General features: G+C 62.9%; 1 protein-coding gene across 2 annotated transcripts in view; it reads right to left on the bottom strand.

The window, feature by feature from the left end:
* ZFPM1 (zinc finger protein, FOG family member 1) overlaps nucleotides 1-27,822 on the bottom strand; it is a 76,021-nt gene that overhangs the window by 7,033 nt on the left and 41,166 nt on the right. For both annotated transcript variants that reach the window (XM_039463374.2, XM_074401260.1), the window contains exons 4-5: nucleotides 12,309-12,442; nucleotides 1,461-1,563 (exon numbers count right to left, since the gene is read on the bottom strand). In XM_039463374.2, the coding sequence (XP_039319308.1) occupies nucleotides 1,461-1,563; nucleotides 12,309-12,442 (237 nt within the window). The remainder of the gene's footprint in view (nucleotides 1-1,460; nucleotides 1,564-12,308; nucleotides 12,443-27,822) is intronic.

Here is a 27,822-nt window from a genome sequence, read left to right as displayed (position 1 = left end):
CCCTGCTCTTCGGGAAATCGTCCAAGGGTGGCTGTTCCTGCATCCGCCTGCAGGGGGCAGCCTCGGCCCACAATGCCCAGGCGGCACGGCATGGGCGGCTTGTCCATTTTGGGCTCCGGGGCTGTGTGTCCCCTGCGGTGCTGGCTTCAGTCCTGAGCCAGCCCCGCCCACAAGCACCACAGCCTGTCCCCACCCTGCGCCAACACCGGGCCCCCACGTTTTGGGAGTGCAGCTCTTGCTGGGTCCTCAGGGACCCCTTTGGTGGGGAGGAGGCACTGGGGTTCCCTCTGCCTTACAGATGGGGAAATGGAGGCACGTCGGGGAGGCACTGGCTCAGGTCCCAGGAGCGGGTGGCAGGGCACGGGGGAGGCCACTCTGCACTGATCACTCCCTGGAGGCCCCATAGGGAGGGGCTGCAGTGGGGCCGTTTACAGGGATGTCCCTGAGATAGCTCTGCGTCCGCCAGGATTGCCGTTGCTTGGTAAGCGCAGTGGCAAGAGACACAGAAAGGGGCATGAGACTGCATCCAGCGCTGAGCGCACAGCTGTCTTGGTGACCGCGCGGTGGTGGATGGCCTGCCTGGCTGTGGAAATCACTGTGTGTGCCCCTGTCCTCTCCTAGGACCTGGGCCTCCATGTCTGTAAGGAGGGGGTCCCCACGGCCCTGATGCTGAGAGTGTCACATGTGGCACCTCCATTCCCTCAGGGTTGACCTTCCCAGGGGGACGGGGGCGCTAATACAGAAGAGCAAGGGGTGGGCGGGGTCTCCCGAGAGCCAGGAAGTGCCGCCTGCCCTGGCTGTACAGCTGCGCTGCAAGAGGCCCATTTCCTGCCCCTCTTCCTCCCGGGCCACTGCCACCTTCCAACAGGTCCAGGAGGCTGCAGGGAGGCAGCTCTCAGGCCTCCAGCCCTGGGTGCCCCACCGAGCTCTTTCCTCAGGCTTACACCCATCTTCCAGACAGAGAAACAGAGGTCCCAGAAGGCAGGGCCTTGCCCCGGGTCCCGCAGCCAGTAAAGGAGGCAGTTGGGTTTGAACACCATTCTGACTGTTCCTGGAACCACACTGATGGCGTGGGGCCCAGGTCCAGTGGTACCTGCCAGCCGGCCCGGCCTCGGGGTCCCTGCCACTGCCCTTGCTGGGCTCCCAGAGGTACAGCCAAGCCAGGGAAGAGATAGGGGGATCATGGTATCCCCCAGAGGGGCAGAAGCCCCCACCCCTGCCGCAGTGGACACCTGTCCTGGTTTAGCCTGCCACGCGGGATCCTCACACAGGAACTCGGGCTGGACTAACTGGTCTCAAGAGTGTCTGTCTCACTGCAATGCCCGGGGCAGTGGCTCCTTGTCCCCAACCCTCGCCCCTGCTCTAGCAGGCTGCTTTCCCTTCCAGGGCTCAGCTCTGGGAGAGCCAAGTGACCCCCACCTTCCGGAATGCTCGGGACGGAGGCACTGCACCATACTGACCCTTCCTGTGGATCTCTGCGTTGGCCTCGGCCTCGGTCAGGGCCTGGGGCAGCGTCCTCAGCCAGCAAGACTCATCCACCAGCAGCAGGGTCAGGGCTGGGCTCTGGGGGGGGCAGGAACACATGGGGGAGGGGTCAGTCCGCAGCCTGCCTGGGGTTTCCTGTGGGTACGTGACATGGATTCTGCCTCCTGGCTTGGCTGCTCGGCCAGGCTGTGGACGGTCACAGGCCCTACAGCTGGCAGAGCCGTGGCATGGGCCACCTGTGCCATTGCTGGCTGGCGGGGCTAACACCATGCTGGGGCTGGGGGGCACAGCGGGGAGAGGTACCTTCCAGGGCTGGGCGCAGCGTTCTTACGGAGACTGAGGCCCAGAGAGATCCAGCAGCATGCCCCGGGCCACAAAGCTGGGGAGCAGCAGCACCTGAATGCACACCCGTATCTCTGTGTCTGTGTTCTCCTCACTGCCCGCCCCCCTGGCCTGGGGCGTGCTGGGTGTGAAACCCTGGCCCCACACGGCTGGACCTGGCACAGGCTCCTCCCACACAGGCCCTGGATGCCTCCAGAATGACCTCTGTGGGCGGGGCTGAGATTAGCCCAGGCGGGACGGCACCTCCCTAGCAACCCCTGGGCCTCAGTGTCCCCCAACAGCATGGCTCTCCTCCGTGCCACAGGGTGCAGCAGGGCCACCTGTGTTCCTGCCAGCTCCCAGGGCCAGCACATGGTGGAGGTGGGGGAGCACCGGCCATGCTTAGCGGCTTTGTCCCCACCCTGAGGCTGGTTGGCCCCTGCCTGGGGGGCCTGAGACACCAACACTGGGTGGGGTCAGCCCTGGCCCACTCGGCCTCACCATCACCCTGGAAAGCAGGCAGCGTCGTCCTCTCATCTCATGGGTGAGGAAACTGAGGCCTGGTTGGGGAGGGACAGAACTCATGCCCGTGCCTTGGGCCATGCTGTCAGCGGTGGCTTGGGCTGAGTCTGGAAGGAACACACTCTGGGCTCAGCCCTCCAGACAGCTGCCTCATTTCCTGTGTGCCTTGCACGCTGGCCGAATGGTGGAGGAAATGTGAGGGACCCCATTCAGTGCAGTCTGGGGCTGGGACAGGGCGGGGGTGGGGGTGGGCAGTTGGTGGCCTTGCTCTCTGCTACCCAGCGCTGGTCACAATCAAGGGTAGAAGGCAGTGGTGGAGGAAGGGGTGACCGCCGCTGCCCCCTCAGGTCTGGGCTCCTCCTGCAAGGCTGACTCAGCCTCAGCGCCCTGGCCCTCAGTCCCGTGCTACTCCCTGCACCAGTGGGTCCCCAAGCTCAGCCACCTGGGTGCCCATTCAGAGTTGCTGCACACGCGCATCCAGTGCTTCCTGTAAACATGCTCACTTTCTGTTCTGTACAAACAAATGCGTTTTAATCAGAAACTTCCTGCATCATGACCTTTGACGGAAAAGCCAGTGTCACCCATGAATGCTGCCGCTGCCACGGGACAGGTTTGTGCCACCCTGTGGTGAGGACGGCTGTCGGCCCAACTCCGCATGGTAGAAGGGGCCAGGCTGGCGACGGTGCAGGGTGTTCCCCTTGGGTCTGGGGGCCTCCCCACCAGATGCCATCCCATGAGCTTTCCTGACTGCGCGTGGGACCCTGTGTGCCACAGAGCTGGGTAGCGGGGTTCCAGCCAGGCTCCGCCTCCCTGCTGCGACCTTGGGCAGGGCATGGCCAGACCCGTATGCAGGGACCCCTCCGAGCCATGCCTGCCCCTCAGTCCATCCACAAGCATGCAGGAATCTAGCAAGATACGGCCTTTGGGTTGGGGATGCTGAGTGACCAGGGCAAGGTTACGGCAGGCTGGCCAGCAGAGCAGGTGGCTTCCACACCACCTGTCTGCTGCCACATGGCTCGATCACAGAATGGGTGAGCAGAGCTAAGCTGGTCACTGGGCTGGCCCTGGCCCGGGGTGGGCTCGACCCTGCAGTCCCAGTGCAAAGCCATCCCCAGCAGGCGCCCCAAACCCTGGCTCCACTTCTCATCTGCAGACGGGGCTCTGCCCTCTCCACACGTGGTTGTTGGGAGGACGGAGGGGAGGCCTCACCCCTGCTCACTCTGGACTCACCCCCTGCCCACCACTAGCTTTTGGGGCAGCCTCGGGGTCACTCCCATCTCTCTTGACTCAGTTTCCTCCCAGGACGTTGGGGGCCGCGATCTGTGTGAAGCCTTTGAGCACCACCTGCCTGGTGCGTCCTCAGCTCAGGATGTGTGTTAGCGCTTGCCCTGGCTGCTGCTTTTGGGTTGGCCTGGCAGGACAAGGTGGGCAGGGGGTGCTGTCCATGGGGCATCTCTGGGGCAGCACATGCTGAGTGTCCACTGGGGGTAAGCGGCTTCCCTGAAGAAGCTGCTTTGTGCAGGCTGGCATTGGTGGGTGATCCCCTTTTAAAGGACACCCCAGTGATTTCCAGTGCTGCAGGGCAGGGCTGAGGAGCCAATGACAGCTGTGGGTCCCTGCCGGCTTGGACAGGGGCTTCTGCTGGGGCAGGTGGGGGAACAAACCCCCGGGGCAATGGGCAGGCATGTTCCTGGCACAAAGGTGGGTGACCAAGGCTACTGTGTCCTGGCTGTGCCCGAGCTGGACGGGCAGCACTCGGTGAGGCTGCCGGGGCCTGGCCCTCCCCACCCTGGCCTTCCTGAGCCTCTAATGAATATTAATGAGCAGAGGAGGGTGAAAAAAATTAATCTGCTTGATCCTCCGATGGGTGCTGCAGTAACGATATGAAATCTAATTATTCGTCCCAATATTTCTAAACCCTCAAACTGAGACTGACAGCCTCCCGGTCGGTTTAATGCTTATCACTCCCAGGAGCAGCGTGTTCGCAGCATGATAAAAACACACGCACCGCAACTTTGCTGACGCTGCACAACCCCCGGATTTTTCTGTGGCAGTCCTGAGTGGAGGGATGGCACCATGTTCCCACCAAGCCCCACTGAGTGCACCCCGAGTTTGTGGCATGACGGGGTGCCTGCTGGGTGTGCAGGTGGGGAGGGGCATGGGAAGGAGGTCGAGGCTCCCATCTGGCACTCGCCCCCCACCTGGGAGGGAACAGGTGGGAGACCTTGGGGTGCAAGACTAGCCAGCTCGGGCCTCCCTGCCAGTGTGCCCTGGCTCCTGGGGATGTGGTGGCTACCCCCACATCCCCCAGGGGAGAGGGGAGTGCAGCCTCGCCAGTGTCCCCAGCCTGGAGGTCATGTGGGCACGACCAGCCCTGAGCCAGCATCTTGCCTGGTGCCAGGTGGCTGGACCCCTGAGGTTGGCCTGGGCCACCAGCCCACCCTGGGGAACCGCTGGTGCCGGGGCCAGAAGACGCTGGGGCAGGAAGCCAGTTTCAGCCTCGGCTTCCCTTGTGGAGGTCTGGCTGGGCACGGGTCTGCCCATTTATTTTTCTCTGTCTCTTCTTTTTTCCCCACCTCTGACCAGGCCTAGAACAGTAGCTCTTTCTCTGGTTCTTCAGGCCCTTCCTGACCCTGCTCTGCCTGTGGGCCGGGGGTTGGGGGGAGGCGGGGAGGGGCCTGTTTTTAACTCCCCAGCCTGGCCCTTCTGCCAAGACTGTCAGAGACATGGGCGCTGTGGCTGTCTCCCTTCCTAGGGTGCCCCAGGCTCAGTGCCCAGCCTCATCGGGTGTGTCCAGGGTCCACAGAGGGCCCTAGAGCCCGCCCTGCTTGCCACCCCTCGGGGTCGCCCTGTCCCGCCTCCAGGCCCCAGCCGGCCCCACCTGCCCCAGGACAACGGTGGCCACTTTAAATTCCCTGGACGGCCCTGAGAATGCTTGTCTCCCCCAACAAAGAGGTCAGTGTCTTGATGCTGTGATGGCACCGACAGCCATCGGAAACCCTATCCCCGCTGCATCCGCTGTGACAACCTCATCTGAGGCTGTTACCAGACCTCGCTGGGCAGCTCTGAAGCAGCTCTCGGGGGGCATTCTAAGGTTGGGTGGCCTAGCCCAGGGCCGGCCCTGCAGAAGCCCCTCGGGGCTGCCTGGCCACCCCCAGGCCACTGCGGGCCAGCAGGAGATTCAAGGGAGGGCAGGAGCTGAGGCTGAGGCTGAGGCTGCTGAGGTCCCAGCCTGTTTGTCCTCCAGCCCATCCCAACAAGTCCCCACATCTCCCTCGCCTTACCAGAGGCTGGTCCTCAGAACCTCTGTCTCCCCCTACCATGAAAGGTGCACATTTCCCTGGTGAGGGGCCTGAGGCCTGCAGGATGACAAGCCCTGTCTGTGAGACCCCTGCCCACTGCCTCGCTGCTGTCACGTCATCCACTCATGCATTCATTCATTCATTCAGTCCCTCATCCACCAGGCAGGCCGTGAGACCCCTGCTGCATCGCTGCTGTCACGTCATCCACTCAGTCACTCACTCATTTATTCATTCATTCACTCACTCCCTCACTCCCCCCTCCCTCCCTCCTTCCCTTCCTCCCTCCCTTATATGGCAGGCAGCGAGACTCCCACTGTGTCACTGCGGTCACTCCCTCAGTCCCTCCCCCTTACCCCGGCCCACCGCACTGCCGCTGTCACTTCAGTCACTCGGTCACTCGGTCACCCACTCCCTCCTTCCGTCCCTCATCCAGCAGGCAGGCCTTGCCCACCAGCTGTTACCCGGTGTGGGAAACACGGTGACTAGAACTGCATGTGGAGGCTGCCATGTGGAGCCAGCCAGAAACAGGAGGCAGACGCCTGGCGGGGGCAGTGACAGTGACACAGGGACGGGCTGAGATGGGGAGTGGAGCAGGATGTCAGCTGAGGCCTGGAGGGTGAGGAAGGGAGGGTGTGGAGGTGAGGGGGACCAAGGAACAGCATTGGGAGGGAACAGAGAGGAGGAGGGAACAGCACGGAGGGAACAGGCAGACAGGAGGAGGGAACAGACAGGAGGAGGGAACAGACAGGAGGAGGGAACAGACGGGAGGAGGGAACAGACGGGAGGAGGGAACAGACAGGGGAGGGAACAGACAGGGGAGGGAACAGACAGGGGAGGGAACAGACAGGGGAGGGAACAGACAGGAGGAGGGAACAGACAGGGGAGGGAACAGACAGGGGAGGGAACAGCACAGGAGGAGGGAACAGCACAGGGGAGGGAACAGCACAGGGGAGGGAACAGCACAGGGGAGGGAACAGACAGGGGAGGGAACAGACAGGGGAGGGAACAGCACAGGAGGAGGGAACAGCACAGGGGAGGGAACAGCACAGGGGAGGGAACAGCACAGGGGAGGGAACAGCACAGGAGGAGGGAACAGACAGGGGAGGGAACAGACAGGGGAGGGAACAGCACAGGGGAGGGAACAGACAGGAGGAGGGAACAGCACAGGGGAGGGAACAGACAGGGGAGGGAACAGCACAGGGGAGGGAACAGCACAGGGGAGGGAACAGACAGGAGGAGGGAACAGCACAGGGGAGGGAACAGACAGGGGAGGGAACAGCACAGGGGAGGGAACAGCACAGGGGAGGGAACAGACAGGAGGAGGGAACAGCACAGGGGAGGGAACAGCACAGGGGAGGGAACAGCACAGGGGAGGGAACAGCACAGGGGAGGGAACAGACAGGAGGAGGGAACAGACAGGGGAGGGAACAGACAGGAGGAGGGAACAGACAGGGGAGGGAACAGACAGGAGGAGGGAACAGCACAGGGGAGGGAACAGACAGGAGCAGGGAACTGCAATGCCAGGTCAGGGCAATGTGCCTGGGTTCTGGATGTTGGGAACTGCCAGGTGCTATGCTGGCCCCCAAAGCTGTTAGATGCAGGGACCCTGGCAAGTTCCATTCCCTGCTCCAGGGGTGGGGTAGTCGGGGCCGGGGAAGGACAGGCTGCTCCCAGCCCATAGCTCAGTCTTTCTAAGGCGATGGAAGGGGTTCCAGGGCCTCTTCACATTTTTGGTGCCTCCCAGACCCTGCGACACTTGCCCAGCTCCTACCACTGCTGGCAGGGAAACTGAGGCATGGACACTGACCAGCAAAAGACATGGAGAGGAAGGGTGCACAGAGACCCAGCGAAGGCAGTGGCAGGCCTGGCTTGGATGATGTCCTGTTTTCCACCACCAGAGTGCCCACAGGCTGCAGGGCACCTCGTCTGCTTCCTCTGTGGCCTTCTACAGCCAGGGCTGGACTGCCTGGCCCCTCAGGGGCTGCTTACAGAGGCACAGGCGCTGTCTGGCTGAGCCCCAGCTCTTCCCCTTGTTAGTCCAGCTGTGGGCTGAACGTTGGTCCCCAGAGATGTCCACCTAGAGCCTGTGAACATGACCTTATTTGGAAGAAGGGTCCTTGCAGGTGGGATAAGTTATAAATTCCGAGAGGCCATCCTGGATTAGGGTGGGCCCTAACTGCAATGGCTCACATCTTCAAAAGAGAGGAGAAGGCAGAGAAAGCCCTGTGAAGACAGGCAGAATGGGGTGAGGCGTCTCCAAGCCAAGGGTCACTGGGGCCCTTTCCCATGCCTTCATTTCTGACTTCTTGTCTCCAGAATAAAATATAACTCAGAGAGAACACAATTCCATGTAAGAAACGGTTTGTGCTCAGGAGACTTTAGCAGGGGGTCCCTGACCCATGATGGCCTGAGGCTCTCTTATCTGGGGATGGGGCTGGGCAGTCCTCTCAAACTATGCAGGGAGTTCCAGAGCCTGGCATCAGGGGTCATCGACATGGCAGAACCTGTCCTCATAGCAGGGGAAAGCCAGGCTTGGGGAGCTGAGCCAGGTACTCTCCCTTCAGTTTTCACTAAGGTTAGCCTCAGGCCATATGCCCATCCACCCATCCACCCATCCACCCATCCACCCATCCATCCATCCATCCATCCACCCACCCATCCATCCATCCATCCACCCATCCGTCGATCCATTCACCCATCCATCCACCACCCATCCACCCATCCACCCATCCATTTATCCATCCACCCATCCATCCACCCATCCATCCATCCATCCACCCATCCATCCATCCACCCACCCATCCATCCATTCATCTACCCATCCATCTATGCATTCATCCACCCACGCATCCACCCACCTATCCATCCACCCAACCACCCACCCATCCACCCACCTATCCATCCACCCATCCATCCACCCATTCATCCACCCATCCACCCACCTGTCCATCCACCCATCCACCCATCCACCCACCTATCCATCCACCCATCCATCCATTCATCCACCCACCCATCCATCCACCCATTCACCCACCCATCCATCCACCAACTCCCCCACCCATCCACCCACCCATCCATCCACCTACCCATCCATCCATCCATCCATCCACCCATCCATCCACCCATCCATCCACCCATTCACCGATCCATCCACTGATCCATCTGTCCATCCACCCACCCATCCACCCACCCATCCACCCACCCATCCATCCATCCATCCACCACCCATCCACCCATCCACATATCCATCCATCCACCCACCTATCCATCTACCCACCCACCCATGCATCTACCACCCACCCATCCACCCACCCACCCATTCATTCATCCATCTATCCACCCACCTGCTCATCCATCCACTCATATCATACATCTATCCATCTGTTCTCCATCCATCCATTCATCTATCCACATCTATTCATCTGTTTATCCATCTATCTACCCCTTTTACCCAATCACCCACTCGCCCATCCACTCGCCCCTCTACCATGAGTGTCTCTTCTGCACTGACTATAATTTCTGAAGCTGGCTGGGCCCCTCAGGCCCCTGGCATGCTGCATCAGGGAAGTGACCTGCCCCAGGTCTCACAGCAGGTCGGTGCCAGAGTCCACACCCCTGACTCGGCAGGGGACATGTGCCCTCAGTTTCCTCCCTGGGTGCCTGCCTCCCATGTCCAGAGGTGGGGGACTGAGAGGGAAGCCACCTGTCCCCATACACTCCCGTCTGTGAGAAGCCCAGGCCTGTGGAGGCAGCGGGGAGGGTCACAGCATTTCATCTGTGCCCCTTGCCCTTCTCCTTCTACAAAGAGAAAGAAAAAATGGCAGCTGCTGGGACACTCTGGGGCAGGAGGTGAGGGGTGGGGGAGAGGACCAGGACCTCTCAGCCAAGAGCGACAGGGGCCTACTAAAATGCAAAAATATTTAGACAATAAATGAAGTATCAGAAAGGCGTGCACATCTTGAAGAAATCAATCATCTTGGACGGTGTGTCTGGACGCTTGGCGCCAAGGCGGAGATAGCGCCTTGCCGGGGAGATAAGGGTTAATCAAGGATTTAATTCTGCAGGAGATAAAGCAGAGGAGGGAAGAGCTAGGGGGGGCTCCTTCCTCCCCAGGAAGGCGGGGCTCCCCACAGAGCCTCAGAGGCTCCTCCGGCCTTCCCTCCAGCTCCCCGCCTGCCCCACACGTTATCTCCCCACTTGGGAGGGTTTCTAACCTTGTGCCCGTAGCCCCAGGATGGCCTGAGCCCCAGGCCGGAGCAGGACAAAATGTGGAGGCAGGTGGACTGGAGCATGGGGTGGTGACTGCAGGCTGTGGGGATGACTCCCGGGCCTGCATCAGCCCCACAGCCCTGTCATTAGGGAGCCTTAGAGGGTCTCTGGGGATAGGCAGCTGTGGGTTCCAATTCTCCTTCTGCTGTTTGGTCCTGGGTACTTGGGGAATGAATTGACTTAGCCTCTGGGAGCCTCAGTTTTCTCATCTATAAAATGGAATGGCAGTATCCACGTCATAGAGTGGGGGACAAGGAAGTCAGGATGGGCGTGTGGTGTGTCTGGAACTCACAGAGCCTGCAGTCTGAGCCCCTACGGCCTTTGCTCCTGGTCACTACCGATGAGTTTTCGTGACACGCTGGGATGGGAGCCATGAGCTCCCATTCTATCCACTCATTCCTCCTGGCAACCACTAAATGCACCTGCCAACACCCTCCTATCCCAGCACCCCAGCAGGGTCAGCTGCCCTTGCGTGCGCGCAGAGCCAGCCCTCCACACCGCAGCTTCCTTTCTTCGGGGCAACTGAAGTGTGGCTCCTTCCACGGAGCCCAAGTCCCCCACCACTCAGCTTCCACAGCTCTTCTTCCACCCCTGCAAAGGGCTGGCCGCAGTGCCCACTGAGCCATGCCCTGTGGCAGGCACCACCCTGACCACCTCATGTGACCTCCCAGCTGCCCTGGCAGGCAGTGGTGCCATGGGCTTCCCTCCTTCACAGACAAGCCCATTGTCCTGCCCACGCTCCCCGCTCAGGGTCTGCAGGCTCAGACACCAAGCCTCAGGTGCCCCCGTGGGTCCCAAATGCTGAGGAAGAGGAGGCTCAGAGTGGGCAGGGGCCTGCCTGGGGACACACAGCAAGGAAACAGCATCAAGGTGGGAGACTTGGGGGCCTGGTGAAGGGGGACACCCTCTGTCCTGGGCCAGCTTCCCGACTCCCTGAGCGGCCTGGGACATGCGTCTGCCTGCTCTGCTGCAGAAGGCTGTGTGGACGGCCCAGGAGGACTCCACTGGGTGGCAGGCTGGAGCCCTGGCAGGCCTTTCTGAGGTCCAGAGGCCCGGCCCCAGACCCCACGCCACCCGTGCCTCGGCCGCATGCCGACGTACAGGTTTCTCTACACCAGCGCCCTTTCTTAGTTGAGACTTTTTTTTTTTTTTTTTTTTTTTTTTGAGACGGAGTTTCGCTCTTATTACCCAGGCTGGAGTGCAATGGCGCAATCTCGGCTCACCGCAACCTCCGCCTCCTGGGTTCAGGCAATTCTCCTGCCTCAGCCTCCTAAGTAGCTGGGATTACAGGCACACGCCACCATGCCCAGCTAATTTTTTGTATTTTTAGTAGAGACAGGGTTTCACCATGTTGACCAGGATGGTCTCGATCTCTTGACCTCGTGATCCACTCGCCTCGGCCTCCCAAAGTGCTGGGATTACAGGCTTGAGCCACCGCGCCCGGCCGAGACGTATTTTTTTTTTTTTTTTTTTTTTTTTTTTTTTTTTTTTTGAGACGGAGTTTCGCTCTTGTTACCCAGGCTGGAGTGCAATGGCGCGATCTCGGCTCATCGCAACCTCCGCCTCCTGGGCTCAGGCAATTCTCCTGCCTCAGCCTCCTGAGTAGCTGGGATTACAGGCACGTGCCACCATGCCCAGCTAATTTTTTTGTATTTTTAGTAGAGACGGGGTTTCACCATGTTGACCAGGATGGTCTCGATCTCTCGACCTTGTGATCCACCCGCCTCGGCCTCCCAAAGTGCTGGGATTACAGGCTTGAGCCACCGCGCCCGGCCGAGACGTATTTTAAAAGAAACCATTATACCCTCTCAGGAGGAAACTGTACTGACTTGTCATAAGTAGGAGGTGGCGTCAGAAGCAGATCCAAGACAAATGACACAGGCACTCGGGTCTAGCAGCTGCCTTGGAAGCCTCTGCTAGGCGGGGGCCGTCACCAAGGACATGACACATGTGTCGAGGCCACGGAGACCACGGCCCGAGGCTGCGCCTGAGTCAGAAGTGTCCACGGGGTTGGACACAGGACCGCCCTTTTGCCCTCTGCTGCAGTGGGAAGTCGCCATCCCAGCACCCCAAGGCCTGGCCATTGCTTTGTTCCTCCCTCCCCCGAATGCCTTTCTCCTCTGCCCCAGTGCTCACTCGTCCATCCGTCAAGGTCCTGCTTAAAGAACCCCTCTTCCAGGAAGTCTTCCCGGAGGTACCAGAGGCCCCATATCACCTCCCACAGGAAGGCCTCCCTGGGCTCCCAGGCAGTGAATCCCTCCCTGCGCTTCAGGTTCCAATGTCTCAGGCCCACACCTCCCCACAGGCTCCACATCAACTGGCCAGAGCTCCTGGGCTGGCGTCTAAGCTGGGCCTGGCTGGGGGTGCGAATGTGGCGGGTGGGCAGGGGTGGGGGTGGAGGCTCCTTACCGGCTCTGCCTGCCCGGGGGACGAGGCTCTGGTCTGGACGCTCCCGTGGAATGGGCCCCAGGACAGGCCCGTGGCGAGGCTGAGTCGGGCCCGCACATGCCTCTGCCCATGCTGCACCACCGGTTCCAGCTCGTCTGCAGAGAGACATGGCAGGCATGAGGCGTGCCCGGTCTGGGGCCTGTCCAGCCCACCTCCCACCAAGGTCGGCCCAAGGGTGGAGGGTCCTTAGGGCCTGGCGCTGAGTGGCAGGGGCCGGCAGGTGCTGGGTCCTGGGGGCCTGTGCAGCCCCGGAGCAGGAAGGATGTCGCTGCTGGGTGTCTGTGAGCTGTGAGCCCCGCCCTGGTCGTTCTCCCGGGGCAAGGGCTGCAGGTGGACAGCCCCACAGGGCCCGGCTGCCTGACGCAAGGTTGGTGTGAGTTTGTGTCGCGGCAGACAGGTGGCCCCCAACAGATACATCGGCCTGCAATCTATGAACGCGCCCTTATTCTGTAAAAGGGTCTTTGCAAATGTAATTAGATTAAGGCTCTTGAGATGAGATCAGTGGGATTATCAGGTGGTCCCTAAATCCAGTGACAAGTATCTTCTAAGAGACACAGAAAAGCAGAGACAGAGAGGGCCGTGAGAAGATGGAGGTGAGACAGGGTGCAGCTGGGAGGGTCGCCTGGAGCCCCCAGAAGCCGACAGTGGCAGGAGGGAACCTCTGGAAGGCGCCTGGCGCTGCCGACACTTGGCCGTGGGACCTGGAGCCCCGAGGCTGGCGGAGGACACACACTCGCTGCGTGAAGCCCCAGGTCACGCTGCTGAGGACATGCACACGCCTGGCCCCTACCTGCCTCCTGGAGCCTAAGCCTGCTCAGTGGACAACAGGGAGTGGTTCCTCCCAGGCCACCCACCACCTGCCCGCGAAGGCCGGGCCACCTCTACTCTGCTGTGGCCAGGGCTGCCAGGGCTCACGGAGGCCTCACACGGCCTGGCCTGGTCCCCTGGCCGCAGTGCTGTGGCGGCCCCACTTCCTGGAGCCCCGATTGGGCAGGCTGTGGCCTTAATGGGCCTGATGATCAGATAGCTGCTTGCCTAATGGCAGAGATAACATGTAAATACGCCGGGAGGCCCTGCTAAAACGTTTTAACTGGGTCTTTGTCTTCCCCAGGGCAGATAAGATGGCAGCGAACCAGGACTGAGAGGCCAAGGAGGCCCGAGCCCCTTTATCAGCCCCCAGGAGGGGAAGAGCAGGCTGGGGGTGGCAGGAGCAGCTCTGCCGTCTCAGCCTCACAACTGCCAGCCCACCCAGAATGCCTGGGTCCAGGCTCAGGGCTCTGACCACCGGGCTGCCCTCCTGCCCTCCCACTGCAGGCTTGGCACCATAGGGTGACCGCTGTGAGCCGTGCCAGCATCACACAGGTCAGCCAGTCCCCCTATGGGGGACTGAGAACAGTCATCCCCCTGCACAGATGAGGACATCGAGGCTCCTGGAGGTGACGTGGCTAGCAGTGGGGCACGTGGGGTCCAAACCCAGAGGCCTGGCTCCAAAGGCACCCCCACATGTGATGGTGGTGGGGGCCCAGCCCCTCCTGTCCTGGCCTCCCCTGCATCTCTGACCCCCACCCTGCTGGCCCTTGGGGGTGTGCAAGGGAGAGAAGAGACTCCCTGAAGGGGAGCTCCCGTGTGTACCCATCTGTCCCTGTCTCTGTCTGGCCTCTGGCGGGTCCTGAGTGCCACCATCAAGTGAGCCTGTGTGTCACCCCACAGTCAGGCGTGGGTCACAGGGAAGTGTCTGGAATCCCATTGGAACCGCCAGAAACTCTGGGAGCTGCGTGGGGAAGCCCTGCACGGGAACCTCTGTTCTCCTGCTGAGCCCTGGCGGGCAGGGAGTCTGGGGGCAAAGGGACCTGAGAGGCTCCTGAGGGCACATCTAGACCCACAAGTGGCTGTGACTTCCTTTCAGAGAGGGAAGGGAGTCACATGCCTTCCCCTCAGGTTCCAGAACATTTGGGAGCAGAGCCCCTAGGCCTGCTGGGCAGGGAGCCCCGCTGGGAGCCCCTGCTGTGCACCCAGGGCTGGTGCCTACCTTTGGAGGGGTAGGAGGAGCGTGGCCTGCAGCGTCCACACCTGCCCTGTGACACACTCGGGGATGCCGAGGTCCCTGTCCTGGCCGCTCTGGGCTCTCGCTTGCCTCCTGCCCTCATGGGGAAGGGGGAGGGCAGAGCTGGTGCCCACCCTGCCCGGCCCATGCCATACCCACAGGCAAACGGTCCTGCTCCCTAATCAGAGTTCCAGGGCCAGCTGGCCCAGTCTCCCAGATAAGAGCGTGGCTGGCATTTCCCGTGGCGGCTGCCCCTTCTGAGTATCATGCACCGCCAGAGAGGGCTGGCTCTGATAAAGGTGGCCATTCCCCTTGCCCAGGGGCAGAACCCACCACTCAGGGATGGCCGGGGTCTAGGCGAGGGGCCTCCAGGGATCAGAGGGGTGTGGGGCTGGGGACCAGGGCAGTGGTAACCATGACAACCCATCTCCCTGGACCAGGGTTCAGGCTGTTGTCTCCAAGAGGCTGTGCACAAGGAAGGTACCTCTCGGGGGTGGATACGGAGCCAAGAAGGTACTTGGATAGGTGAGGGTAGCATGGCTGACCTCAGCCCCGGCTCGGCCCCGTGCCCTTGTGCAGCACACGACCTGTGCAAGTGAACACAGAGGCGTGTGGTCTCAACCCACCCCCAACACCACCTGTTTCTAGCCCCCTGTTCCTGCAGACACCCTCCCCCAGCCAGAAGCGTCACTGCACTGGAGAGCGGGGCGGGTGAGGCCTACTCCTGGCAGGTGGGGTGCCTCCTGAGGACTTGACTCAAGCCTGGGAACGGGGGAAGGTGTCCGTGAGAGCGGGTGAGGGGCCGAGGGGCCCAGGGGCCTGGGGTCGGGGGATGCTGAGGTGGGAGGGGGTTACTGCTGGCCCCATGGCTGACTCCTCCCGCTCTGGCCTCAGTTTCCCCATCTCTAGACGGGTCTCCTGAGGAGGGGGTGGACCCCAGGCTGCATGCGTAAGCCCCGCCGGGGGTACAGGGCCGACACTACAGGCACAGCACTGGGACAAGGACTGATTTATTCAGGCAAACAAGCCTGCACATGCCGTTTCTAGAACAAACACGCCGTGCTGGGATTTCATTTCACCCCCAAGCCTCTGCTAGGAACCAAATGAGCCGTTCCAGCCATTGCCTATTTATAGGATTGAAAACCCTCTGACGGCACCCGGTGGGGAGGGAAGCAGTGGGGGCTGAGGACCAAGCAGAGCTCAGCGCTGCGCCTGGGGCCAGGCTCAGGGCCCGCTCCACAGAGCGGTGAGCCTGGCTGAGGGGAGCCCAGGTGGGTCTGACCAGAGTTCAGGGCCTTTTGGGGGTGCCTGGGGAGGGAGAGCTGGGGTCTGCAATCCACAGACCTGGCGCCAAGTCCTGCCTCTGCCCAGCTCGCCAGCAGTTGTGTGTGCTCTGAGCCTCAGTTTACCCATGTGGAGAAGGGGGTGCCAGCATTATATCCCCTTGATGGGCTCATGCTGTGAGGTTAGGGGTGCGTCTGCTGCACGTGCTGCTGTCTCTCCCAGCTGCCCAGATGGGCTAAGAAGCTGCACCAGGTGGGCAGCCCAAGGCTGCCCCTGGACTTGGCCCCTACCCCTGGGCTCTGGCTCTGCCCGAGGCCTTAGAGGCGTGGCCTCCTTCAGCAACTCGGGTGACAGTGCCCAGCACAGGTGCCTGTGGCCCGCTCCTGACGTGCGTGTGGGTGCCATCCTGTGGGGAGAATCTTCTATCCTGCAGGCTCAGAGACTCCAGCAACCAGTTCTGGATTACACGGCAGGGAGGGCCGTTGCTCCCGAGACCAGACTGCTTTCGGATAGAGGAGCCAGGGCTCCACCCAGGTCATCTGCCTTCCGAAGCTACTCTGCTTAGCCGCCCCGGCCTCCCCAGCCCTCAGTTTCCCCACCTGACCCACGGCCCCGGCAGTCTGGCTCATGTGACTTGACGAGACAGGTGAAGGCGTCACCCAGCGAGTGTGCAGGTGACCGGGAACCTGGCCCCTCCTGCACACAGCTGGGTTTCCGGCCTGCCAGGGCCAGCCTCTGTTTGTGCCGTCAGCCTCTGCAGCGCCAGGTCCAGCCACCCCAGATGGTAGCCTCTGTAGTCAGTGCCCACCGTGGGGTCACCCCAGCACCCACTTATCTAATTGGAGCCATCACTCCGCCCGGCCCCGCCCTGTGACTCCCACAGGCCAGCTAGGCTAGGCTTTGTTGGGAGCGGCCCTGTCTCAGGGATCATGCTGTTTGCCTTTGATAAAAGTCACAAAAAAGGAAGAAAAAGGAGTGAGGGGAGGGAAGGAAAAGCCAGACTGGTGGGTTCTGGAAGTCTCTGTGGGTTAGCAGGCTGGCGGTGAGGCTGGCGCACGACCGTGCGGGCCCTGAGCACATGGGCTTCCAACATGTCCTACACAGACACAGACACCGAGGCCAGAGGGGCGAGCGAATCCCCAGGGTCACATGGCAGGCAGACCAGGGTGGCCGAGGTCAGCTGCATGGGCAGGGCGGAGCAAGCCAGGCCCTCTGACCTCCTGAGCACAGTTTGGGCCTGGCCCTCGTGCTCCACCATGATGCCACGTGCAGATTCCCTGGCTGATCACCTCAGTTTGGTTCCCACAAAGCCCTCGGGGGCCCCCCAGGGCCTGGAGCCATTTCACGGGGTGTGAGGTCACCTGCCCAAGGTCACCAACTTCAAAGTCAGACCCTCCTGGCTGGCAAAGCCCGTGATCTGGGTGGCAGCTGAGGCCCCAGGACAGAGAGGTGACAGAAGTTGGGGGGCCAGGTCCGAGGTTACACAGCCGGTAAAGTGGCATGGGAGAGTCACGCCCAGGTCCTTCTGATCGCAAACCCAGGACTGCAGCCCAGACTGGACACCCCGCTTGCAGTGAACGCCACCCATAAGGCAGTAGGCCCTCCATGAAGCCCCTCCCCATTCATGGATGGGAGCTGCCAGGCGGAGTGGGCAGAAGGCCACATGGAAAGGCCAGCAGCACCCCAGCCCTCACTCACAGCGGTGGCCTTGGCTGTGGTACTCTGGACAGCCAGGACGGAAGAAAAAGTCTCACGCTAGCTAGGGAGGAGACGGAGCTGCCGGCAGGTGAGATGCCAGCGACGGGAGCCACAGACGCACCAGAGCTTGGCGGCCAAGCTACCTGAGGGCTCTGCGGATGAGCCTGCCTCTCGGAGGCCTGCTGAGGCTTCCTACCCTGCCTCCCCCTGGGTCCCCCGGGCGGGTCCTTGCAGGAGGGCTGGGTCTGGGAGAGGCGGCGGAGGAGCCTGCAAGCTGCATGCTCGGGATGGGGAGAAAAATGGACCAGTTTTGCTGCTGAAGAAACCGATGTCACATACGTCCGGGCCCTCCAGCCACGCTGCGGAAATGGCTCTGCTCCTCATAGCTGTGCCCCACGCACACCTGGTGACGGCCACTGCCCTGCGGATGCACACTCAGGGCACAGCCTGCCCTGCCCACCTACTCTGGGGCAGCCTCTTGCCAAGCCCCTTTTCAGTTGTTTCTGGATTATTCTGTGTTATTGTGAGCCCAGCATTGGAGCCAAGCCCTAGCATAAGACCCAAGTCCATTTCACTTAGGGGAAACAGGAGGGGCCAGCCCAAGGCCCACCTCGGCTCACTGCCTCCCGGGAGGCTTCCAGCTCCTCCACCCTGGTCCCCCTGCCTTGGTGCCCCTGACCCCTGCCCTGGTCTTCCCGCCCCTTGTCTCGGTCTCCCCCAACCCCCTCCTGGTGTCTCCCACTCCCTGCTCCGGCCTTCCTACCCTCTGCCCTGGTCTCCCCTAACCGCCCTGCCCTGGTCTCCCCTCACCCCTCTGCCCTGGTCTCCCCTCACCCCTGCCCTGGTCTCCCCTCAGCCCCCTGCCCTGGTCTCCCCTCACCCCCCTGCCCTGGTCTCCCCTCACCCCCCTGCCCTGGTCTCCCCTCAGCCCCCTGCCCTGGTCTCCCCTCACCCCCCTGCCCTGGTCTCCCCTCAGCCCCCTGCCCTGGTCTCCCCTCAGCCCCCTGCCCTGGTCTCCCCTCACCCCTGCCCTGGTCTCCCCTCACCCCCCTGCCCTGGTCTCCCCTCACCCCCCTGCCCTGGTCTCCCCTCACCCCCCTGCCCTGGTCTCCCCTCACCCCCCTGCCCTGGTCTCCCCTCACCCCCCTGCCCTGGTCTCCCCTCACCCCCCTGCCCTGGTCTCCCCTCACCCCTCTGCCCTGGTCTTGCCTCACCCCTGCCCTGGTCTCCCCTCAGCCCCCTGCCCTGGTCTCCCCTTGCCCCCCTGCCCTGGTCTCCCCTCACACCCCTGCCCTGGTCTTGCCTCACCCCTGCCCTGGTCTCCCCTCACCCCTCTGCCCTGGTCTTGCCTCACCCCTGCCCTGGTCTCCCCTCAGCCCCCTGCCCTGGTCTCCTCTGCCGTCTGCCTGCCTGGCTTGGCCCCTGCTCGCCTCCTGGCCATGGTGGCTGGCTTCTGCCGGCCTGAAGCCCTCCGAGCACCCTGGAGGCCAGTGGAGAGCCCAGGAGTGGCCCAGAGCCCCAGGTCTTCTGGACAAGGATTTTCTTCTCACCCTAGGCCAGAGGTTAGGGAAGGGCTTTGAACCCCAGAAGCTGCCTTCCTGAGATGTTTCCTGGACACCGAACTAACAGTGGATGGCTGCGGGGGGCTGGGCCTTCGGGGCTGCCTTCCCTCAGGGTGGGGCACATGCTGGAAGCTCCATGGGGGTCCTGTGAGCAGCTGCACCTGTCCAGCTCTCTCTGTCAGAGGGGGGCCTGGCACCCTGTGAACCCACCCTCTGAGCACCCGCACACCCAGTCCAGTATTCTTGCCAAGCTGTGCTCAGAGCTCACGTCGCAGGGGGCCTGGGCGGGGTCAGCAGGCAGCGGGAGCTGACGGTAGGGCGTGCTGGTTCCAGCGAAAGGCAGGTGCCAGGCGTAGTGCTGCCCCAGGACCAGTCCACATGGCAGTGTGCCAGGACCCATCAGTGTGGAGGATGATGCCAGGTCCTCCCACTCCTCTGTGCCTCCAAGGTCCCCAGAGTGCTCACTACCTCCTGGGGGCGCCAAGGGGCAGAGGTCTTGATTTCATGAACCCTGTCTTCCCAACAGACTGTCAGCCCCTCAGGGCTGTGCTGTTGACGACTGTGTCCCCCAGGCCCTGGGACACTGTGGACCTGAGTGCCTGTGTATGGAGGAGGAGGGCAGCAGGGCCTGGGAGATGGCCCAGCCAGAGGACCCTGGGGAGGCCCCGGCCAGCCCAGCGGCCCATTCACAGACGGGCAGGAAGGAGCAGCAGGTGCAGGGGCCTGGACTGGGCTTGGCCAAGTCTGGGCCTGGCGTCCACTGTGGAGCAGCTGCGTCAGCCGCTGGGCAAGGGAGCAGCGGAAGGGCTGGCCCCAGGTGCCGCAGCCCCGGTCTGCCCCGCCCACCTGCCAGCTGGTGCCTGTGAACTCCTCAGGCTATCGCCGGGAACATCGCTGGGATTATTGATTTTTTGACATAGAACAACAGCCCATCTTTATCAGGCTGAACCCTGGCCCCAGCTAATGGCAGAGCTGGGACCGCCCGGGAATAGCAAGGAAGGCAGGGTGGGGCCCAGCTCCCCTGCAGAGACCTGGGGGCCCCTTGCACCTGCAGGCCCAGTGGCCCATCCAGGAGAGGGGGGTGTCTCTAAGGGAAGGGGCAAGGCCCTGGCCCCGTGGGGGCAGCCGGGCGGTGCTCGGGCCCAGAAATGGCCTTTCAGAGGCCTCAAAGGCAGCTCAGAGCCAGGTCTCACCTGTCTGAACCCGTTCCATGGGGTTCTTGGGGGAGGGGGGGCTGTGGTCTCAGACACCACCACCTCTGGCCCCTCTGGGGCAGCTGGACCAGCAGGCAGAGCCTCACGGTGCATGGGGGGCCCATGTCCCTCCATTCGCCCCAAGGGGTCTGTGGGCAGGGCCCGGCGAGGGGCTCTTTCCTACCCCAACCCTGGGTGGCATCTCTGCCCCTCTGCAGTCCCTCCCCAGGGCTGAGCCTGAGAACGACAGCCTCACGTGGCCTCAAAGCTTGGAGACTCCAGGGCTCCTGGGGCTCTGGAAGGCTAAACGCCCTGGGTCCCAGGCCTTGGTCTTTCTACCTGTGAAATAGGGAGAGGGAGCCAATTTGCCCCTAGGCCCTAGTAGTCTGGTCTCTGGGGACCCTGAGGCCCAAGAACTGGGGTCGAGGTCCCCGGCTCTCCCTAGCCCTGCCTCGTCCTATCGGTGACTGGAAGCAGGACGTCAGATAAAGCTGTTGGCACAGGACGTATTTTCTTTACCTTATCTGTGTCCTATCGGCCTGGGCGCCCCGGCCTCGGCCCTGTTTTTCCAGGGTCTGGATGCCCTGGAGGGCTCTTCCTTCCCACTGTTCATCTCCCCTCTGGGGGCTCCATCCATGCTCCATAAACGAGAGAAGGCCAGTGCGGGCGCAGGTACTGTCTCAGCCTTGGGTGAGACCATCCTACCCAGGCTGGCAGCACCCACCCCACTGGGGGCAGCCGTAGACACCCAGGCAGCTGCTGGCAAGGATGTTGGCGCCCGCTGTCAGGACACTGCCACCCCCTAAGGATGGAAAAGTCCCTTTCAGAAAAGGCTGCTGCCCCCGAACCTCACTGGCCCGTCCGGCTTGTCACCTCCATGGGTGGAGGGCTAACCAGGGGGAGACAGGCCTCGGGAGCCTGAGGTCTGCCTGGCACCCGGGGCTCTACCTGGGGTACGGGGCCTGTGCCTGGGTGAGCCCAGCCCCACGTGAGCCCCGGAGGCAGGAGGTGCTTCCGTGAACTGTGATCGTGTCTTCTCTTCCACAAGCCGCGTGTGGTTTTATGGGAAGCCACAGAGTGCTGTCATGGCACCGATCTCCCCAACGCAGATGAGAAGACCGGGGTCAGAGAGGACCTGGCCCCACAGAGAGGCAGGTGGCTGTGAGTCAGACACAGGCCAGGCAGGGGCTCAGGAGCGGCGCTGCAGGGAGCACAGGCTGGTGTCCCCCAGACACAGCACCCTCCCCGGCACCTCCGCTCAGGATCCCCACCGGTCCCCGAATCAAGCACTGTGTGACACTGGCCCCACTAAACAGCCCCCGCCTCCCACCTGCCGAAGGGACGGAACATGGCCTCCCTTTGTTGGGGCCCTGGGCCTTCAGGGCTGCTGGGGCTGGTGGAAAGACAGCTAAAGGCGGCGGGTGGGGGTGGGGCCTCCCTGAGGGCTGCCCTGGATCTGCTACCGTCCGGCCACCGTGTGTGCCAGGACGACCCACAAATGGGCACCCCCACATGGCCTCCGCTGCCCTTAGAACCATCTTCCTTCTCTGGAAGAAATGTGGCAGGACAGCAGAAAGAAAGAAAATGTCTTGCCATCTTCAACATGCTGCCCGAGCCCCTGCATGCCGGGGCGATCCTTCTGGGGTAAATTCCCAGGAGTTAACTGCCGAGTCAAGGAGGCAGCAGCGGGTGGCACTGGGGCAGCCAGGAACAGGGGCTCCGACCTTCGAGGTGGGGACCCTCGGCAGGGACAGGGTCACCAAGGCCACCGTCTCCAGCAGCACTAGGGGGAGCAGGGAGGGACAGTGAGGCTCTGGGAGGCTTGGGACAAGCTCCAGACTCGAAGTGGCTCCCGAGTGGATCCAGATAGGAACTGGGGCCAAAGCCCATGCCCACGGCCCAGCCACCCACAGGGCACAGGGACAGCGTTGGGGGGCCTGGAGGGACACTCGCGGAGGTGTCAGGCCTGTGGGGCAGAGGCGGGTCCTGAGTGCCCGGCGCCTGGGCCCCTGGGCAAGGAGGGAGAGGGTGGGGGGCCGGAGTGGGAGGTGCCCTCACGAGACACAATAAACCCCAAGATAGCATCTGTGGCATCCCAGGCCCTGCACGGCCCTTTCGGGCAGGATATGACCAGCCCTCCAGCCGACGGCGGCCCCTTTGTCCCATCTCCGGGGACTGATCTTATCGGCTGCGTACACTGCCGCCGTAATGGAAAAGCGCAGTGAGGAAATAAGAAGTTATGTGCAGGGACGGAGGAGAGAGAGAAATAAATAAATAAATAAACAACGTGCAGCTAGGAGTGTTAAACCACAGGTGGGGGGCGCCTGCCACGCTGGGGTCAGGAGGTCAGGGCTCACTGGCCTGGTCCCCACCTCGGGTGAGCTCTGTGAACTAACTAACTGAGCCTCAGTTTGCTCATCCATGCAGGATCCCACTCCTGGGCTGGGGGTGACTCCATGACAAACAGCAAAGGCAGGAGGACCCAGCACCCAGGACCACTATCTCCATCACCACCAGCACTGGGGGGAGGACCCAGGACCAAGGATCGCTGTCTCCATTACCACCAGCACTGCGGGGAGGACCCAGCACCCAGGACCACTGTCTCCATCACCACCAGCACTGGGGGCAGGACCCAGCACCCACAACCACTGTCTCCATCACTACCAACACTGGAGGGAGGACCCAGCACCCAGGACCGATATCTCCATCACCACCAGCACTGGGGGCAGGGCCCAGCACCCAGGACCACTATCTCCATCACCACCAGCACTGGAGGGAGGACCCAGCACCCAGGACCAGTATCTCCATCACCACCAGCACTAGGGGGAAGACCCAGCACCCACGACCGTTGTCTCCATCACTACCAACACTGGGGGGAGGACCCAGCACCCAGGACCACTGTCTCCATCACCACCAGCACTGGGGGAAGGACCCAGCACCCACAACCGCTGTCTCCATCACTACCAACACTGGAGGGAGGACCCAGCACCCAGGACCGCTATCTCCATCGCCACCAGCACTGGGGGGAGGACCCAGCACCCACAACCGCTGTCTCCATCACTACCAACACTGGAGGGAGGACCCAGCACCCAGGACCGCTATCTCCATCACCACCAGCACTGGGGGGAGGACCCAGCACTCAGGACCGCTATCTCCATCACCACCAGCACTGGGGGGAGGACCCAGCACCCAGGACCAGTATCTCCATCACCACCAGCACTGGGGGGAAGACCCAGCACCCAGGACCACTGTTTCCATCACCACCAGCACTGGGGGGAGGACCCAGCACCCAGGACCAGTATCTCCATCACCACCAGCACTGGGGGGAGGACCCAGCACCCAGGACCGCTATCTCCATCACCACCAGCACTGGGGGGAGGACCCAGCACTCAGGACCGCTATCTCCATCACCACCAGCACTGTGGGGAGGACTCAGCACCCAGGACCACTGTCTCCATCACCACCAGCACTGTGGGGAGGACCCAGCACCCAGGACCACTATCTCCATCACCACCAGCACTGGGGGGAGGACCCAGGACCAAGGATCGCTGTCTCCATTACCACCAGCACTGCGGGGAGGACCCAGCACCCAGGACCACTGTCTCCATCACCACCAGCACTGGGGGCAGGACCCAGCACCCACAACCACTGTCTCCATCACTACCAACACTGGAGGGAGGACCCAGCACCCACAACCGCTGTCTCCATCACTACCAACACTGGAGGAAGGACCCAGCACCCAGGACCACTATCTCCATCACCACCAGCACTGGAGGGAGGACCCAGCACCCAGGACTGCTATCTCCAACACCACCAGCACTGGGGGAGGATCCAGCACCCACGACCGTTGTCTCCATCACCACCAGCAGTAGAGGGAGGACCCAGCACCCACGACCGCTGTCTCCATTACCACCAGCACTGGAGGGAGGACCCAGCACCCAGGACTGCTATCTTCATCACCACCAGCACTGGGGGGAAGACCCAGCACCCAGGACGGCTATCTCCATTAGCAGCAGCGGTGCCTCAGTTTCCCTCCTGGGGCAGGTGGAGGTGGAGAAGCCAGGCCAGTGTGGGGAGGGGCTGGCCTTAGAGACCCTGACACATCCCCAGCCAAGGCAGCACCCCCACAGGGAGGGCCGCTGTGCCTGTCGGGTACATGAGGACACCAAGGCCACCTTCGGGCCCAGCACTGTGCCAGGACCCAGCTTAGCCCAGGGTGGACAGGATCTCAGCTGACCATGAAGATGAGTTGGGAAAGAAAGCCCCAGGCAGCCTGACCTGTCCCGTCCGCATCGCACAGACGAGGACCCTGAGCCCACAAGAGGGCACAACGGGCCCCAGGTCTGCACTGAGAGGTGGCACCTGGAGGCTGTGTCTGCCGTTGTGCCAGCAGGAGAGCCAGTGCCAGTAACAATGACAGTCCCAGCAAGGTGATGGCATGACCCAGAGGTGCCAGTGACAGCACCAGCGAGGTGGCTGTGGCCGGACCAGCAGCACTGTGTAACAGCGCTGTCCCTGTGCTGGTGACAGTCATGGTGCCCACGCTGGTGGTGACATGGGCTGTGGTGGTGGGAACCAGGGCAGCCGAGGCAGCAGCTGCCGGCAACATGCTCGTGGCCTGCCCAGCGCCTGCCCACCGTCCCCAGAGTCCTTGTGGCCTTCCTGAGAGGCCACAGCGCAGAGGGGAGCTGGCTGCGCCCCAGCCATGGGTCAGGCCCAGGAGAGAAGCTTCTGGGCAGCGGCTGGAGCTCCAGGGGCTCGCCCAGTGATGCTGGTGGGCTTGCCCTCGAGATGTGTCTGGGAGGGGCCGGGAGGGCAACGGCGGGGCCTGGGTGGGGGCTGGTGGTGGGGGATGGCGGGGGCAGGAAGCTGGGTGGGAGGGTGGAGGAGGAAGCCAGCTTGATTAGCGCTTGTGGCCAAGATAGGCTGCCCTGGCCACAGATAGCTGCTCCCGGAAGGTGAGTGAGGCCAGCGGGCAGCACGGCAGGCAGCCAGGCTCCCCCCGACTGCTAGGACGGCTGGAGAGCCAGGACCCTGGCTGTGCCTCTCATGGGGTGTCCACTGTCTGCACACCCTCTGCTGGCATGGGGCCATGGAGGGGTCCAGGAGCCCACGGGACCCTGGGGGCTGGGCCCGGAGAAGCTGGTTGGGTGGGTGTGGGCTCTCTCCTGGGGGGCAGGCAGGCTTGTGGGCTCCATGCCTGCTCGGCCTCTCCCCAGCATGGGGGTGGGGAGGCTACCTGAAGTCTCCTGGACTCAGTTTTCTGTCTGTGAACAGGGACATGGTGCCTGCTGCCAGGCTGCCAGACAGCGCCCACTTCAGCCAAGCCCTTCCCCAGATCTCCCTACGTCTGCCCCCAAGCTGCCCTCCACCCAGCCAGTGGGGTCCAGATGCCACCCAGGTGGGACCCCCCCCCACTGTGCATGGACCTGCCCCGTGCCCAGCCTGCTTGGCACCAGTCTCCACTGCATCCACGTGCCCGGTCCTGCCTGCCCGCCCCTTGGCCCCTTTGCTCCTCCCAAGTCAGCTGGGCAGGCCCCACCCCGGGCCTCAGCACCTGGCTTCCCGGGCACCGGCCTGCATCTCCGCCTGCTGCACGGCCCGGAGGCCGCTCTCTCCTCCATGGCGGCTGCTCTGGAGGCCGCACTGGGGTCTGCTTTGCTCACCGTGCATTCCCTGTCTAACACAGGGCTGGCACACAGCTGGCACTCAATAAATGGAAGTGTGAGGGAGGGAGTGAGTGCGGTGGGCTCCGCGGAGGGAAGGTTTGATGGGATGGCCGTCTGACGCAAGAGCCGCCCTCTGACTGCCTGCTCTGCCTGTGGCTGCAGCACCTGAGGCCCAGGAGACTCTCCTGGTGTGGAGGCTGAAGTCAGAGCCAGGCCCAGGAGCCGTTTTCCATGTGGCCAGGGCCAGGGTGGGTGCAAGAGGTCAGCTAGACCCCAGGGTGCTCGCAGCCTGGCCACGGGGGCACTACAGGGGCTGTGGGGGAGCCAGGGACAAAGGGGAGCTGGCCTCGGGGACTGTGGATGGCTTTGGCCCCAACCTCAACCCTGTCCAGGGGCTCCACCCACAGGGCTTTGCTTGGAGGAGAGGATTTGGAGTCCTGGGGTCTGGAGGTGCAGCCAGGCCCAGGGCCAGTGCTTGGGAGAGGGGAGGGAAGTGTGTCATGGGAACGCTCAGGGCTGGGGGCAGCCGGTGTCCACGCCAACCACCCAGGGCCATGCCGGCGAGAGCCTGCACCCTCTGAACTGTTTCTAAGATAAGTGTCCTCTGCGGCCGCAGGCCCGACATGATGGGGCCTTGGGCTCTGAGCTCGCTGCCGCCTCACCCCTGCGCCCCCCCAGATCAGCACAGAGAAGTCCCCTCTCAGGGACTTCTCTGTGCTGCAGCCTCAGCCTGGGACAGCGTTTCCAGACGCCCCTCACTCATTCGGAACTCAAGCGTCGGCTCAGTGAGGCTGGCTCTGCCTGCCCCTCGGACACATGGCGTTCCTGCCTTGCCATGATTTGGGGTGGTCCAGCTCCCGGAAGGCCTGGGCTGTGCTGGCCTGAGCGTGTGCCTCACACCGAATGTGCCACCCCCTTCTCTTGACCACTCCCTGGTGGGACACCGTGTTCCTTCTGGTTCCGGGACACGTGTCCCTCTACTGCACACGTCCCCAGCAGAACCATCCCTGTCTTCGCCCAGCACCTGATGGGAGCCTGGCCCCGCAGTGCTCAGCACACAGCAGGGGGAGTGGCATGGCCGTGAGACACACGTTCCCTCCTCGGCATCCGGCTCCAGCTCTCAAGGCCCTATCTGCCCAGCTGTGAAGTGGGCGGTCCAGCCAGGCGCGGGGCCCCCAGGGGTCTCAGAGGCATGTGGCCCTCCAGGAGGGGTCTGAGGCTCCCAGTGGGGACCCTCCGGGTGGACCCTTCATCCCTGGGACAGCCAGAGGAGGTAGCTCCTGAGCCAGCACAGGGCCTGGTCTCTGGAGCTGACCCCAGGCTGACCCCTGCCATCCGCCAGGGCCCCGTCCCCCGCTGTTAATCTAAGACTAATAGCACTATCGGGGGCAGCGCCGGCGGCTGATAAGGCGGAACGGCTGGAATGGTTTCCCACCCACGCCTGCCGGGGAGGGGGAGGCGGGAGCGAGCGGCGCCTATCGGCCCATCTTCCCGCTGTCCATCAGGCCGCCCCACCGCGGCCTCGCCTTGAGGTCTGCATAGACGCTAGGCCAGGAGATTAGTCAGAGGGAGCTCGGCCCAGATAACCAGCCGGACGCCCTCGCACACTCAGGTGAGGATTCCCAGCCTTGGGCCGGCCCCGCCGGGACCCTGGGGCGGGGAACGCTGCGTGGGCCCCAGGCAGGAAGCTGCAGATACAGTGTGCCCGACCTCACAGCAGCCGCCCGCTCCAGTGCCCGGTGCCGGCCCAGACCACTCACAGCATTGCACCCAGACGAACATCCCCCAAAACACTTCAGGATACCCATTTTACAGCCAAGAAAACCGAGGCGGCTCCTCGTGGTCCCCGGCACTGAGACCCTGCCCTGACTCCTCTGAATCCCATCCCTGCCGGGGTCCTGAGCCACCCCCGTGTGCACACCTGACCCGGCTCCCCTGTGTTCCTCTCGCCTTGGCGCGAGGCCGGGGCCGCCCACCTGCCGCCCCCCCCCCACCTCTCACACCCAGCCTGACACTTGGGAGTGC

The sequence above is a fragment of the Saimiri boliviensis genome, chromosome 1, assembly GCF_048565385.1.
Source record: "Saimiri boliviensis isolate mSaiBol1 chromosome 1, mSaiBol1.pri, whole genome shotgun sequence".
Lineage (NCBI taxonomy): Eukaryota > Metazoa > Chordata > Mammalia > Primates > Cebidae > Saimiri > Saimiri boliviensis.
The sequence above is the reverse complement of the archived record's forward strand: the minus strand, read 5'-3'. Positions and strand labels throughout refer to the sequence as shown.